This window comes from Dromiciops gliroides, chromosome 4 (assembly GCF_019393635.1).
Source record: "Dromiciops gliroides isolate mDroGli1 chromosome 4, mDroGli1.pri, whole genome shotgun sequence".
Lineage (NCBI taxonomy): Eukaryota > Metazoa > Chordata > Mammalia > Microbiotheria > Microbiotheriidae > Dromiciops > Dromiciops gliroides.
Genome location: NC_057864.1, coordinates 227,780,185 through 227,797,213, shown reverse-complemented (window position 1 = coordinate 227,797,213; position 17,029 = coordinate 227,780,185). Strand labels below are relative to the sequence as shown.

The 17,029-nt window shown below is 37.9% G+C and overlaps 2 protein-coding genes across 2 annotated transcripts in view; both read left to right on the top strand.

The window, feature by feature from the left end:
* CDRT1 (CMT1A duplicated region transcript 1) overlaps window positions 1-13,896 on the top strand; it is a 101,151-nt gene extending 87,255 nt beyond the window's left edge. The window contains exons 12-13 of the mRNA XM_043999584.1: window positions 110-294; window positions 13,067-13,896. Of these exons, the coding sequence (XP_043855519.1) occupies window positions 110-294; window positions 13,067-13,896 (1,015 nt within the window). The remainder of the gene's footprint in view (window positions 1-109; window positions 295-13,066) is intronic.
* Window positions 1-17,029, top strand: part of LOC122752702 (zinc finger protein 850-like) — a 1,092,329-nt gene that overhangs the window by 467,422 nt on the left and 607,878 nt on the right.

Genomic DNA, 17,029 nt, shown 5'->3' with positions numbered 1-17,029 from the left:
TTGGATAAAGTGGAACAAGGCCTGCAATTTTCACTTCATGTGGCTGCTCTTCTCTTTTGTTGGAAGCCTGATTAAATGTGTCTGTCTTGAGGTGTTATTTTGGTCCTAGGATGGTGATCAATACAGAGAGCAACATTGTGATGTTCGAGTTTGACGAGGTTAAATGGCAGTATTATTCAGACAAGAATAAACCACTTACCAAGAAACCCAAAGAGAAGGAAAAGGAAGACTATGCAAAGGACCATAGACCCAGTCATCCAAAGATACACCCTGAAACTGAAGCTAAGCATACTGGTAAATTATTTTGTGAATACAAAGGCAGAGAGGCTTGGGAGGGGCTGACCTTACTGGAAGATGGTGATGGTGGGGCTGTTGTAAAATTATTCAAACCAGATAATCTGTTGATTATCTAAGGTCCCTTTCTTCATTCCACTTGGAATGGAGTTGTCTGTTTTAGTGAGTCATCTACCATGTGGTAAGAGACATACTCCAGGCTACTTTTTTTCGTCTTTTTCCTAATGTACAATGTCAAGCATTATTTTCTAAGGGAATAACCATGAAAACAGTCTATCATTCTTACACAACTGGAAAATATTTGAGAAATGTGGAAGACCTTGTAGAGTTTTTCCCCTTGGCACATACACTATTACAAAGCAGAGTTGTTTTCTTAAGCATATTAAATCCTCCTCTAGAATTTACCAGTCCTCTAGGATTGGTATAGGGAACTGGATCAGTTGATCACCCTATGGAAAAATTAATAGGTCAATCCTCTCTGTCTCCTAGTAAGTCATAAGGTGAAGGCTGGATGGCTTAGACTTGTAGAGCAATGAGAGTGGTCCAGACCCAGGTTTATATGATATTGAATAGAGGTTGATGGGTGAAAGTCATATAAATTGTTAGTTACTTGCCCTATCACTCCATCATAAGGTATATCCTTATGAAAGTTTCCGGTCAAGACAACTCACTTTCTGTCTTCTGCACAAGAGAGGTTATCTTGAAGCCATGTTCAAACTGTTTACTCTTTTAAAAAAATGTTTTTCAATTTATTATTTTTAACATCATTTTCTTTTTAAATTTTGAGTTCCAAATCCTCTCCCTCCAATTTTCCTCCCCCACTCACTGAGGAAAGCAATATATCAATTATACATGTTAAATCTTGCAAAAAATAGTTCCGGATTAGCCATATTTTTTAAAAAGCAAGAAAAATAAAGTGAGAAAATTATACTTCAATTTGTATTCAGAGTTCATCAGTTCTCTCTCTAGAGAGAAGAAATATTTTTTCATTATAGGTCCTTTGGAATTGTCTTGGATCTTGTTTTGGTAGTCAAGTCTTTTCAGTTGATCATGACAGCATTGCTTTTATTGTACACAATGGTTTCCCAGTTCTTCTCACTTCATTTTGCATTAATTCATATAGGTCTTGCTGTGTTTTTCTGAACAACTCCCTTTATCATTTCCCATAGCACAGCAGTACTGAATTATAATCATATGCCACAACTTGTTGAGCTATTCCCTAATTGATAAGTATCTCCTAGATTTCCAAATACACCAAAAAAAATCCACCACAAAAAGAGCTGTTACAAATATATTTTTATATGTAGGTCCTTTTCTATTGGTCTCTTTGGGATACAGACCTAGTAGTGGTATTTCTGGGTTAAACGGTATGAAATTTTATAGCCCTTTGGGCCAGTCTTATTCTTTTTCTAAGGAAGCTAATATAGATTCAGGCATAGAAAGGCTCTTCTCTGATGGACTTTTAAAAATCTGAAATGGGTAATCACTTTGTTATCTTGCTAAAAGCACAGTTCTGTCTGTTAAAAATTAACAGACTTGTAGTTTCTCTTCCATATACTTTCACCACCTTGAGGTCATAAAGAGCAAAAGGCCCTGCTACACAGGTCATTGTAGGAAATACCACACCAGTTCTCTCTGCCCATCCTTATTTATTTCCCTTGCTGTCACATTCCTAGTTTTCCCAGAACTCTGTAGAAAGGGAATGCAAGATAAATGAATGGGAAAGGCTTGCATTCAATCATCCAGAGCCTCTATATCCCATTTGTCTGCCTACTATAGCCAACCCCTTTTCCCTGTCAAGTCACCAAAATTTAATAGCCCCCTTGGTTCAACACGGTTTATTTTAATTAACCTGGATTTATTAGATTCTAACTTTATTAATAGAAACAGTCCAGGACTAGAAATTATGAGAGGGGTCTGGTCCTGGGTCTGCTACTAGTCATATGCCCTTATTTTTTAATATTTCTTTTTTTTGGATAATGAACATTTTTATTTCACATTTTGAGTTCCAAATCCTATCCCTCCTTTCCTCCTTCCCCTCCCCCATCCCTGAGGCAGTAAGCAATCAGAAATAGGTTATACATGTGCAATTATGTAAAACATTACCGTATTAGTCATTTTGTATAAGAAAACTTGAATAAAATAAATAAATAAATAAATAAATAAATAAATAAATAAATAAAGTGAAAAATAGCATGCTTCAGTCTGTGTTCAATCAATATCAGTTCTTTCTTTGGAGGCAGATAGTATGCTTCATCATTAGTCCTTTGGGATTATCTTGGATCATTGTATTGTTGAGAATAGTTAAGTTATTTATAGTTCTTCATCCAACAATATTGCTGTCACTGTGCACAATATTCTCCTACTTACATGCATACATACATACATACATACATATATACAGATACAGATATATATATGTATGTGTGTGTGTGTGTGTCTGTCTGTCTGTCTGTCTGTCTAGGCCTTTTTGAAATCGTCCTACTTGTCATTTCTTACAGCACAATAATATTCCATCATCATCATATACCACAGTTTGTTTAGCCATTCCCCAACTGATGGGCATTCCTTTGATTTCCAATTCTTAGCCACCTTATGTATGCTTATGAGAGTCACTTCATTTCATTAGGTCTCAATTTTCCAACCTGTTATATAAGGGGGTTAGACTAAATGATTAAAAAATATCCCTTCCAGAATGTTATGGTTCATTAAAACAGTCACAGAATGATAGAATTGTTGCATGTTCCAGAAGTGTTGGTTACTAAATTTGAATTTGTGTCAGTTTCTGGTGAGTTTGTTGATGCTATGATACTGGAAGATGAAGTGAAACATCAGTCAGTTATTTTCCAGATGGTAATGGGATAGATATAGTGAGAATGTTTAAAAAAAAAAAAAAGATAATGCCGAAACATCTTGAATTTACATCCTAACTACGGCTTGCTTTCTGTGAGTACTTGTGCATGTGACCTAACCACTCTGTAATAGTATTTTTCTGTGTGTAAAAGGGATAGTAGGGAAGAAATAATGTGCTTGTACAAAGCATTGGGTATCAGAAAAGTACTGTTTCTGTCAGAATTGATTTAGGTTTCCTAAATAATAAATTTATTATTTAGTATTAGTAAATTTCAGCCATGATAAAAAAGTACAACCATTACAAGAACTGGTTAAAGATTAAATGCAAGATAAAGATTCTTTGAAGGTTGGCCTGGACCCTATGGTGAATAGCCATGGGAGTACAGAAGAGGTTGGGATCGTAGATATGATTTAGTCTAACCTCTTCATTTTACAGATGAGGTCCAAAGAGATGAATTAATTTGTTAAAGGTAGGAAGACAGAATTCAAATCTAGATCCTCTTAATCTATATCCAGTACTCTTTTTCACTAAAACATTGACTTTTATTATACACCAGTCAAAAATAACAGGGATATCAAGGATAAACTCCACAATTTTGCCTTAGGATATGCTTAAGAAATGTAAGGGTAAGGGTAAGGGTGAAAAGTCCCAGCCACAGGGTCCTCAGATGCTTCTAATCAACAAAGGAAGGGTAGTTTGGGATATAATGTGATCTTACTTTGTGTAGGGAAAATGCTTTCCCAGGAAGCACTTTCTACTGGGTAGGTCCCTATCAGAGCAAAGAGCACAAAAGACATTATGATAAATTGCCATCTAGACAGACTTAACTGTCTTCTGGTAAATTTCTAGAATATATATATATATCTATGTGGAGGTGGGGCAATGAGGGTTAAGTGACTTGCCCAGGGTCACACAGCTAGTAAGTGTCAAGTGTCTGAGGCTGGATTTGATCTCAGGTCCTCCTGAATCTAGGGCCGGTACTTTATCTACTGTGCCACCTAGCTGCCCCGAGAATATATTATTAAGGGATGTTTAAGGGAACATCAAGAAAAGAAAGTGTTAATTACACAAAGTTAGCAATACTTCATCAAGACAGGTAATTCCAGACTAACCTCACTTGTTAAATAAATATATGTTAAGTGCTTGCTGTGAGCCAGGCACTATGCAAAGCATTGGGAATACAATGAAAGGTAAAAGACATTCCCTGTTCTCAAGGACCTCATAGACAAATGGAGGAATAAACACATACATGTACAAATACAGTAGATATGGGATAAATTTGAAATAATCAACAAAGGGAAGGCACTAGAATTAAGGGGGATTTTAGTTGGGACTTGAAGGGAGGCAAAGATGGGAGAGCATTCCAGGCATCAGTGACAGCCAGTGAAAATTCCTGGAGTCAAAAAATGAAGCATCTTGTTCAAGGAACAGAAAGGAGATCAGTGTCAATGGATGGAAGTGTTCATGTGGGGAAGGAGATAGTGTGTAGGGTATAAGAAGAAAAGAAAGGAGGAGGACAGCAGGAATGGGGGGGCATGGTGGGTTATGAAGCACTTAAATACAATAAAGAAGATTTTATATTTAATCTTGAAAGTAAGAGGGAGCCACTGGAGTTTATTTAATAGGGGAAATGACATGGTCAGGCCAGAACTTTCTTAAAGATCACTTATACTGAGTAGAGAAAGGACTGGAGTGTGGAGAGACTTGTGACAGGCAGACCAACCCAGTAGGTTATTTGCAATAGTCCAGATATGAAGTGATAAGGGCTTGTACCAGGGTGGTAGCAGTGTCAGAGAAGAGAACATGGATTTTGTTAGAGATGTTATGAAGGTAAAACCAACAGGCTTTGACAATAATTTGGATATGATAAGTGAGAGATAGTGAGGCATTAAGGATAACACTAGGTTGCAAGCTTTGGTGACTGGAAGGATGATGGTACCCTCAAAAGTAATAGGGAAGTTAGGGAGAGGGAAGCTGTTAAGAGGAAGATAAGATTAGTTTTGGATATGTTGACTTTAATTTGTCTACATCATGGACAACCAGTCTGAGATGTCTAATAGGTAGCTGGAGATATGAGGAGATCAACACAGGGGTTTAGGCTAGATAAGTAGATCTGAGAATCATCATCATAGACATAATAATTAAATGCATGGGACCTGATGAAATCATCAAGTGAGGAAGTATGGAAGGAGAAGAGAAGAGGACCCAGGAGAACCATGTGGAACAACCATGGCTATTGGCCATGACCTGGATGAAGATCCACAAGAGAGACTGAGAAGGAATGGTGAGACAGGTAAGAGAAGCACCAGGAGAGAATACTGTCCTGAAAACCTAGAGAGAAGAGAGTCTCAAATAGAAGAGGTGGATCAATAGTGTCAAAGGCTGCAGAGAGATCATTAAATTTTTAAGTTAAGAAATCATCACTAACTTTGGAAAGAGCAATTTTGGTTGAATGAATAGGTCTGAGGTCAGACTGGAGTGTTAGTAAGAGGAAAGGAAGTAGCAGCATCTCTTGACCAGAATATTTAGATGTAGTTTACCTAGATCTTAGGAAAAGATGAAGTCTCCTTTCTGGACATGATGGTAAGATGAAGGATACCTTGTAGTACAGTAGGTATATTTAGAAATAAGATAAAAGTAGTCATTAATGATTTGATGTCAATTTGGAAGGAAGTCCCAGGAATATGTACTTATCCATGAGCTACTTAAAATGTTTTTAAGTGTCTTAGTTCAAGTCCCTCACCCCACTAGTGTGCTTTCCATTCAATACATCATAAGGAAAAACTCCTTAAAAATTAACATTGTATCAAATGTAGAATGCACATCCCTATAAAGGAGCAGCTTCTACCTCACTAAAAATCTTCAAGTAAAGGCTGAATGACCTTGAATATTTTTGAGAGGATATACTTGTTCAGGTACAGTTTGGACTAGATGGACTCTGAGTTCATTCCAACTCTAAGATTCTTCACCCCCCACTAACACTTCTCTCCTTGGGCTGGGAGAAGAGAAAGTACAACAAAGCAGATATGTCTATCTATCTATCTATATGTATATATGTATACATATCAGATATGCAATAGTACATTTTATGAACAAATTTTCCCATTTTTATATGAACAAAGGATATCAATTACCAGCACCTTAATTATATTTTTTAATTGTTAAAATATATAGTTATTATATCTTAAGTTGACATTCCTGCTTCCTTATAGAAGTGATATGTTAGTATTCTTTCTTCATAAAACTATATACATTAACCAGACTGACTTATCTGCCAAGAGAATGACGTAGACATTGACAATCTTATGCTATTCATCTAAATAAGATGGTCTAACCTAGATTTTTAATAGATTCCTAATTGATCTTCCTTCCTCCAAACTATCTCATCTGCAATCAATTATTCACACTTCTACTCAAGTAAAAGTCTTTATTCACTTTTCTGACCATGTCACTCTTTTATTTAAAAAAAAAAACACAACACAAAACTTTAGTAGCTCCCCATTAGGTAACTGAATAAAATAAAACTATTAAAGTTTCTATACAATCAATCACTGACCTTACTCTATTCCAGGCTTTTACCACACCACTCCCCTTCACATATTCTCTTATAACCACATCAGACTCTTTTGTTTTCCTCTTGCCCTCTCCCATAGCTATATACCTTTGATTGTTGTTTCCCTGTCTAGACTTTAATATTCCATTCTCTTTTTTTAAAGCCTCCCTTCTTTCAAAGCCTGAACCAATGTACTTTCTCCATGAAGCCTTTCCTGTCCCTCCTCTGCCAAAAGTGATTTTGATTTCTCTTGTTTCATAAAACTTTGCTAGGAATAATCTTTTGTATTTATCACATTCTCATCCTGTATATACAGTGCTTATTTGTACTCATAGCATTTCCCTCACCCCCATTAGACTGTCAGCTCTCTGAGACCAGGTCTTTGTCATATTTATCTTTGTAAAAGAAAAAGAAATCCCCTGAAAAGTTTAAGCACTTATCATGTGCTTAATAAAGGGTCTTCTTAAAACACAGTGTCTTATACGTAGCAGATGTTAAACACAGGGTGTTCCAAAGGTCTTAGTGTAACTTTAAGATTCAGTAGTTTTAAACTTCGGTAAGACTTTTGGTATACACTGTATAGTTTATTGCTGTTCCTCTTTTCTTTTTCCATTCCCTTGACCCGATATTCATTTATTTTGCTCTCTGTTGCTGTGTAGATTTGCAAAGTATTCCTTGTCAAAGAACCAGTTTTATTTTGTCTATACTAGTATACATAAATTCCAGGTATACTATGTCAGGCACTTCCCTGACAATCTACTAATGCTGTCAAAAAAAAAAAAAAAAAGGAAATGAGTTTAATGGGGCATGATATGTCCTTGATAAATTTATGCTGGCTCTTGTCCTCAGTGCCTCCCTTTTTTAAATGCTCACACTGTATCACTTTAATAAAATATCCTGGAATTTTTCCAAGCATTGAAACCAAGTTGAAGAATATAACTTCCTTTAAAAAATTTAGGCGATATTTGCCTACCTCCTATCCTTGATTCTTCCATTCCATGGGTTTTCAAAGATCATTAATTGTAGTTGAGTAACTTTACATTCTGGAAGGTAGTTCATCTACACCTGGTAATTTAACTTATTCAGGGCATTTATTTTGTGTTTCGATTCCTTATTAACCATTTTTGTCTTATACTTCCCACCCTGGAGATAATTTTCTTGGCAGTGAAATACTGAAGAAACTTTCTAGTTAGCGCTCCTCCTCCATGGACACAGGACTAGGGAAATTTCCTCTTAGGATTGGCTCCCTCTATCTCAATCTTCAATCACAAGATCACATGACCATGTAATTTGTTAATAATATCAATAGCACAGGAAAAGCAGATATATATGTATGTATATATATGTATATCTACATATCTATATACATATATACATACAAATACATATATGTTTGTGTGTGTGTATATATATATGTACAGACATATATAAAACAAGGTATTTAAAAAGCAAGCTATCACATTAATTACATCTGGAGTTTAATTTTTACTTTCAACCCAACTCTCCTATTCCTGTTCCCACCAGTAAGAGATGAGAAATAAAGTGAGCAGAGAGGAGTCTCCTCTAGACAGAGCAACCATTGCAGCTACTGGTTTTGATTTGTTCTCCTATCTCTGACAGTCACAGCCTCAACTCTTATTCTGGTCTTCTCAGTAGCTCATCTCCACTCCTGATGTGATTGCCTCTATGTTCCCCACTTTGAATGGAGAAGAGTAGTGTGCCCTTCATAAACTTCCTTCTGGGTTTCGCAGGAGAAGCATGGCACCAGAAGTGGCTACACTTTCTTTTTTAGGAACAATCATGGGGTTTCTCCATGGAACCTGGGGAACTCTGGATAATACCTTCCAGGGCACCAAGATTCTATGGCAATGTCTTTGTGATAGGAACAATTTCAGCCAGAGGTTACATTTTCTCTCCAGTATTCACTTTGTGAATCAGAATCTAGGTCTTCCCATTTATAACATCTCTTTGGGGCTCAATCCTCCAACTTGCACTCCCACTGCCAAGCGGAGTCTCCAGAAGGCAATAATAACTACTCCCCTCAGGACTCTAGGGGTAACCTTAAGGTACTGGAGTTTCTAGGGTTGTTGTAAGGTTCAAATGAGATAACATATGTAAAGCCCTTTGTAAGCCTTAAAGCCAATATAAAAGCTATATACTTGAGTTTAACCCTGATTCTTTGCTTGAGTCCTATTTTTATCCGTATCCACCTGTCCAAAAACAGTCACTTAACATGTATTAAGTGCCTACTGTGTATCAGGAAATGTGCTAAGTGCTGGGCATACAAAAAGAGGCAAAAGACAGTCCTTGCCCTCAAGGAGCTAACAGCATAATAAGACAGATAAGCAGACAAATATGTACAAATAAGCTACATACAGGGAAAACAGGAAATAAGTTACAATGGGAAGACACTAGAATTAAGAGGTGTCAAGAAAGGCTTCCTATAGGAGATGGGATTTTAGTTGGAACTTGAAGGAAGCTAGGAAGTCAGTAAACAGAGCTGAGGAGAAAGACCATTCCAGGCATGGGAGATAGTCAGAAAAAATGGCTAGAGCTGAGAGATAGTATCTTGTTCATGAACAATAGCATGTCACTGTCAATGGATGTGGCAGGAAGTAATATGGAAAAATGGAAGAGTAGGGGGGAACTAAGTTATAAAGGGCTTTTAATGCCAAACAGGATTTTTTATTTCATCCTAGAAGTGATAGAGAACCACTGAAGTTTACTGAATAGAAAAGTTATAGGGTCAAGCTGGGCTTTATGAAAATTACTTTGGCTGCTGAATGGAGAATCAATTGGAGTGGGGAGATAACCTGAGGTATGCACAACCCACCAAAAGACTACTAGTGATGAGGGCCTGCACCAGAGTGGCGGCAATATCAGAGGAAAGAAGGAAGCATATTTGAGAGTTGTTGCAAAGGTGAATTTGAAAGGCATTGGCAAACGACTGGATGAAGGCATTGGATGGGGACAATGGAATGAGGCGGGAGAGAGTGAAGAATTGAGATGATACCTAGGTTGAAAGGTTGAGAGACTTGGAGGATGATGTTGCTCTTGACAGTAACAGGGAAGCTGAAGGGAGGGAGAGAAGAAGGTTTAGGCAGAAAGATAAGTTCTTGAACACGCTGAGTTCAAGATATTTATTAGACATCCATTCTGAGATGTCTGAAAGGCAGTTGTAGATGGAAGATTAGAAGTCTGTAGAGAGGTTAGGGCAGGGTAGAAAGCTTTGAGAATCATTAGCATTAGAGATGGAAATTAAATACATGGGAGTTGATGAGATCATCAGTGATAGGAGAAAGAGAAGAGGGTGTAGGAGAGAACCCAGTAGGACACCTATGATTAGAGGGCATGACCTAGATGAGGATCCAGCAAAGGAGACTGAGGAGTAGTCATATAGGTAGTAGGAAAACCAGGAAAGCAATGTTCTGAAAACCTGGAGAGAAGAGAGTATTAAGACAAAGAACAGTGTAAAAGGCTACGGAGACTAAGGTCTTTGGATTTAGCTATTAAGAAATCATCAGTATATACACAGTAGATGGATGATAGGGGGCCTGGGGAAGGCCTCAGACAGAAAATGAGTTTTGAATTGAACCTTGAAAGAAGCCAAGAAAACTAAGAGAAAAAGGTGAGGGAGCAAAGCATTCCAGACATGGGAGTCTGGAAGTACAAAGATGCAAGGGTGATGGAGTGCTGTGTTCAAGTCAATTGAATGGAGGCGAATCAGGAGTAAGACTAGAAAGTATCTGCAGACAGAACTTCATTCATTCATTCATTCTTTAATGAGCATTTATTAAGTATTTACTATGTGCTAGGCACTGTACTGGATGCTGGGGATATGGAGACAAAAATGAAACAAATCCAAACTTCCAGGAGCTTATATTGTACCAGGCAGACAAAATCTTGTCTAAGTGAAATGGAAGTGGAGTGTAGGATTATCCATGTGGGAGTGGGAGTAGATTTGTCCTGCTTTATTTTAGGGGGCAGGACTTTGACCAAAGCAAGGCCATTACAAGGAGGTAGATTTTAAGTCCAATCGGAAAGACCAGATTCACATCAGGAGCTGTTTCAAAATGAAATAGACTACTCTGAAAGATAGTGACCTTCTTGTCACTGAAAGTGTTCAAGTAAAGGTGGGATGATAATTTAGAGGTACTTAAAATGACATTTCTGAATTGTATAAAAGGTTGGATTATATATGATTCCTTGCAACTCTGTATACATGCCCTATCAGCCAAGAGAATGTAAACTCTTTGCGGAAAAGGACTGTTTTCCATTTTTGTCTTTATAGTCTTAGCACTTAACCTTGCACAATACCTTGTCCATTTTTTTTTTGGTCTTAACTATGATTTAATTGGTGAAGGGAACTCAAGATGGGTAAGGAGGTGACCCCCTCTAACCAATTCAAATCCATCATTTTTTCAAAAATATATATTCCTACTTATTTTGTTAAACATTTGCCAATTACATTTAAAAATTTTTTAATGTTTTTTAAAAAAATTGAGTTGCAAATTTTCTCTCCTTCCCCCACTCAAGAAGGCAAGCAATTTGATATCAATTATACATATGAAATCATTAAAAAGAAATGCTCATATTTGCCATGTTGCAAAAAAACCCACACATACAGGCAAGAAATATAAAGTAAAAAAGGTATGCTTCAAAAAAAGTCATTAGTAACTAGAATAGTTTCAGTGGAATGGTGAAGCAGGAAACCAAGTAAGGGATTAAGAAGTGGGTGATAGGAGGAAAAATGGAAGCACCTATTGTGGAGGGCCCTTTCAAGTTTGGTCACAAAGGACAGAAGAGTTATAGGATGATTGTTGGGGGTAGAAGGATTGTGAGATTTGGGGGGGGGGTGGAGCTACAGGAGACATTGATGTTTGCCTCGGTATTATACCCTTTTGGTGGCTAGTACTGGTTCTTCTTGGTAATCAAAATTCAGTTCCTTTAACTAGTTCTACTAAAGTTGACCCAGTGCACATTACTCTAAAATGGGCAGCCCTTGCCCTGTGCTCAGAGTATCATTTCAGGTGTCAAAACTGAAGTTGCCACTTGCACCTTTTACCAAATTCTGGCTTCATTCAGTGTCTCCACACTCCTTCCTTTAACTTTAGACTCATTCAAAGGTTTGGTAAAATAGAGATCCAACTAGGTTAAATTAGCATTTCATACCTCTCTTGGTCAAGTTACACTTAAACAGTGTTCTTGGGTGATGATTCAATCTGATTGGTTCCTATCCTCCTGCTCTTCCTAGAATCCCATTTTACAGTATTATGATATTCCCATGAGAAACTATCCCATAGGTATTTTCCATTAAGAATAAGAGAAGTTTAACTGTATGTCCAGCGAAAGGTTTGACAATAAGGTAATTACACTGATTTTTAAATATACCACAAATTATGCATCTAAATGAAGACTATCTTCTTTAAAGTAGTCATTCTGAGAGGACATACACTTTTCCCACTGTTTCCTACTGCTCAAATATCTTTGAACTCCTCTGAAGGAATTACTTTCAAAACCTGCAAAACATTCTTTGAGGATTTTTGAGAATATTTAACCTTCAAATACTTTGAGACTGGATCTGATGTTTGGAAATAGCCTAAAAATCCTAAGAAGCTAAAAAACCAAGCGGGGAATCGATGTTGCTTTATTTTATTGTGCTTTTCAAGGCTTCACTTTAAGGCAGTGGTGTCAAACTCAAATAGAAATGGGAGCCACTAAACTGTACATAAGGATCATCCCTGGTGTCGTGTACTGACTTAGGAAATCACATAAGAACATCATCTATGTTCCATTGTATTTTATTTTGCTAAATATCTCCCAATTACATTTTAACCTGGTTCAGGGTAGACTCAGGAATATTTTGACAGTGTTTGATACCTCTGTTTAAGACATCAGATTGGTTTCCTCGTGTGGCTTGTAAAGCAGCTTTGAAGGCAATTCTTAAAAAGGTATTCTAGAAATATAAACCAATGGTTGAGATATTTATATTGCAATGAATGGAATAAGTTTATACTCTTACTAATACCAAGGTTTTTAGGGACATCTTTCATTTGGATATCTCAAGTTTTATTATTTTACTAAAGGAAGGACAACTCAAGTACAAAATTGGCCTCAGACACTTACCGTGTGACCCTAAGCAAGCCATTTAACCTATCTACCTCAGCTTCCTCATTTGTAAAATGGGATAAAGGATAAAATGAGATATTTGTAAAGTGGTTTGCAAACCTTAAAGCACCATATGAATGCTAGCTATTTTTATGTAATTTCAGGTGTTTACAATTATTAGAATGCCTTTCAAATATCTGGCATTTTCATGTAATCATGAAGCTCTTTTTTCTTCATTTCACCTTTTGGGAAAACAGGTGACATCTTTCAAATCCATCGACCTGCAACTGTTGAAACTTCAGAAGCAGTTCTACAGCGCCTAAAGAAACAGGGCTTGCAACTTCCTCTCTCACCTGATCAGCTCCTTCTGACTGTCAGCTCCCTGCAGCAAACTCACACGGCAAATAATACTGACCATCTCTGTATCCCAACAGCCAATGTCCGTGATGCTTGGGGACCTGCAGTCCTCCAACAGGAAGCTTCAAATAACTTTCTGGACTTAAAAGATATGTCACTCCTACCAGGGAGGGCTGAACAGGCCGCTCAGATCAAGAAGTTGAAATCTGCCAGTATTGCTCCAGGTTTTAAAAGAACTAGCACCCCATTTGAAATCCAAAAATTGCAGTCTAACTTAAAGAAGTCCTTACACAGCTCTAAGGTATGTTCTCACATCCCACAGCCCATGATCATCCGCCCTAAGTCCTGTGGAACCTTGAAGGATGGAGAAGAAAGAGTGCATGCAAAGCCAGGGAACCTGACTAGCACCCATACCATCAAACCTAATCGTATGATGATTCGAAGCACAGCAGAGTCCTCATATCTCCGGGTAAAGGCACCCACATACACTGTGACAGCCAATCCCTATCGGGTCAATACTGGGTTTATGCTACTGACGGTGAAACAAAAGAAAGAATACAATGAAGCCAAAATGATGGAGTATAAGAACATGAAACCCATTGGGACGGCCAATCCAGATAAAGCAAGCAAAATAGCCTGGCTCAGAAAGATCAAAGGTCTGTCTATAGATGACTTCATGAAGAAAGGGAAAACAGCAGCCCCTGAATTTGGACATAACACATTTATCTGAATGTTAGTCACAAAAGCATTCTGCCTTTAAAATAAACATAAAATCAAATTGCTGTCATTGTTTGAGCTTTTGCTGTTTGGCCCTTTTACATGGTCATGGGTCTTTTGAGATGAGGACATTCTAGCAATCTTCATATGAGCTACAGACATTCTACTCTTGAATCAGAGAAGGAAGAAAGGGCTAGGTCAGTAAGACTGTTAGTCCCCCGGAGTGATCATTTGTCCCTCTGAGTAGGGGAAAAAACAAATCAACAAAGTCTTCTGTTTACCTCAGTTTCCTCATCTATAAGATGGGAATAATAACAGTAGCTACCTTGCAGGGTTGTTATGAGTATCAAATGAACTATCTGTAAAGTATATAGTAGGCACCACAAAAATAATTACTCTTTTCCCTTCTGAAATGGAGAGTTTGTCATTCACCACCATGAATTTTGCACTAATAAAAGCAGAGAAATCATGTGAGAAATGAATACACAGAATATAGCTGTATTCTGTGCTTGAATCTTTTGACCCAGGTAGCTTAGGGCTTGAATTTAGTTCAAAATCTGCAATTTTATGTTGTAGTTAACAAATTTAATAAGTTAACTGAGCTAAACTATTATTTTGGAAAATATTCTTCTGCCTCTACAGAAGGAAATTAGATATCATAATTTCTTTGGTGGAATAGAAGAGGAAAGAAGGGGGCAAATACTGTTAATAAGTGTCTCAATCTACTTAGATTTATATACTTCTAACTACAATGAATATATATATGCTTTCTCCATCCTTTCCACTGAGAAATTTCTCAAGCATTACTGCTAGGAATTTGTTTTAACTTGGGAAGGTGAATGATCACCTTGAAGTTATTATTTAGAACCAGAGGAAACTTTAGTATCTAGTCTAACATCTTTATTTTACAGATGAGGAAACTGAGAGAATTGACTGGCCTAAGAGCATGTACTTAGTAAGTAGCAGGGGCAATATTTGAACTCTGGTGCTGATTCTAAATCTAATGCTGTTTCTATTCTGTCATATAATAAGCAGCAGGGATGGGGAGTTAGATAAAGATACACCAATTGCCCCTCCCTCCCCCACCTCCCTAAGGAATCATAGTATCTTAAATTTAGAACTGAAAGGGATTTTAGAGGTCATCTGGTCCAACCCTACCTCTTTACAGATGAAGAAACTGAGGCCTAGAGGTAAGAATGGGATTCACACACTAGTTGGGGGCGGGGAGAGGCAATGAAAGGAAGAGCAGATTGGGAGAGGGAGCAGTAAGAATCAAAACACCAGTACAAAACAGTTGTTGCCTCTGTTGTCAGAGCAAAATAAAGCCCATGTCCTTTAGCAAGATCCCAGTGCTCATGTCCATCCCTAGAGCCAGAGTACATGCCTAGTTCTATGGGATCACCTCTCTTATTTACTATTTCTGAAGGGTAACATTATCAGACATTAAAACCTTAACTCGGGGGCAGCGAGGTGGTACAGTAGAGAAAGCACTGGCCCTGGACTCAGGAGGACCTGAGTTCAAATTTGACATCAGATGCTTGATACTTACTAGCTGTGTGACTCTGGGCAAGTCATTTAACCCTCACTGCCCCCAAAACAAACAAGCACCTTAGCTCAAGTTAATGTTTTTTTACCAGATGTCTGAAGGGAAGGTCTAAAGCACAATGCCCTAATTAGTGAGGTACCACACACTAGGCTGGGGTAGCTAGGTGGTACAGTGGATAGAGTACTGGGCCTGGAGTCAGGAAGACTTGATCTTCCCAAATTCAAATTTGGCCTCAGACATCAGCTGTCTGACCACGGGCAAGTCACATAACTCTGCTTGCCTCCATTTCTCATCTGTAAAATGAGCTAGAGAAGGAAATGTCAGATCATTTCAGCATCTTTGCAAAGAAAACCCCAAATGGGGTCACAAAGACTTGGACATAACTTAACAACACATTAGATTATAATAGATAGGACAAGAAGAGAGCTCAGAAGAAGGGAATACCAAGAGAGGGAACAGTAAGGAGGGTGCTGAAGGTAAATTGAAATTTTACCCAGGGTCAGCACAATGGATACTCCTTACTGTACAATTAACATACCATATACCTCATCTACTCATCCCCAATGCCTACATAGTACAGTTTGAATTGATTTGATAATCTACAGTGGGTAGAGGGAACTCTCACTGAATCTCCTTAAAGGTGAAAGTATCCAAGTCTCCACCAATCTGCAATGCACATTGTAGCATAGCAAAGAGATTCAGCAATTGCTGCAGGGGGCAATTAGTGATGTTAATGATGATGTCTGAAGGGCTGCAAGAGAAGCACTTGGGTTCCTTAGCTTTGTTGGGTGTCAGGTTATGTCCTACAATGACCCTGAGGATTTGCTATGCTGGTAGAGAGCATGCTCTAGAGCTAGGGGCAGCTAGGTAGTACAGTAAATACAGTGCTGGGTGAAAATGAATTCACATCTTACCTCAGAAATTAATTGTGTGACCCTAAGCAAGTCACTTAACCTGTTTGTCTCAGTTTCCTTAATTGTAAAATGGAATAATAGCACATACCTCCCAGAGTTGTTGTGAATTAAATATTTGTAAAGCATTTAGCACAATGTTTGGCACATATTGCTATATAAATGTGAGCTATTATTTTTACTCTCCTAATTCAGGCTGGGTCTCCAGAGTACATCTATTACTTCCCTTCAAGTATCCAAGGGTGGCATTGAAAGGATGAGGGCTTTTTGGTAAGGGTTAAGACCAAGAGGCACAGGAACAGGAACTCCTTGGACCACTAGCTAAGCTCTTTGGAAAAGGAGCCTACCATCCTTACCACCACCACTATCAACTGCCACCAACCTAAATTCCCTGAATTGAGGGAAGACTAAGTCCAGGAATAGCTGCCTATCTGCTTCCTTCTTTTCCTTTCCTTATTCTTTCTTCTCCTCCCTCTCTCTCTCTTTAACCCTTACTTCCCAAACTCATCTTGCTTCCAGACTAGCATCCTCAGCAACCTTTGTGGAAACAAAAAAAATCATAACTGCCTCCATAGGCACTGCAGCCCGTCTCTTCAGCAACCATGGCTACCTTAGTTAAATACAGAAAACAAAGTCACTGAAGTCCTTGGCATTGACAAATGGGTCAACATCAGATAATATATTCTTAT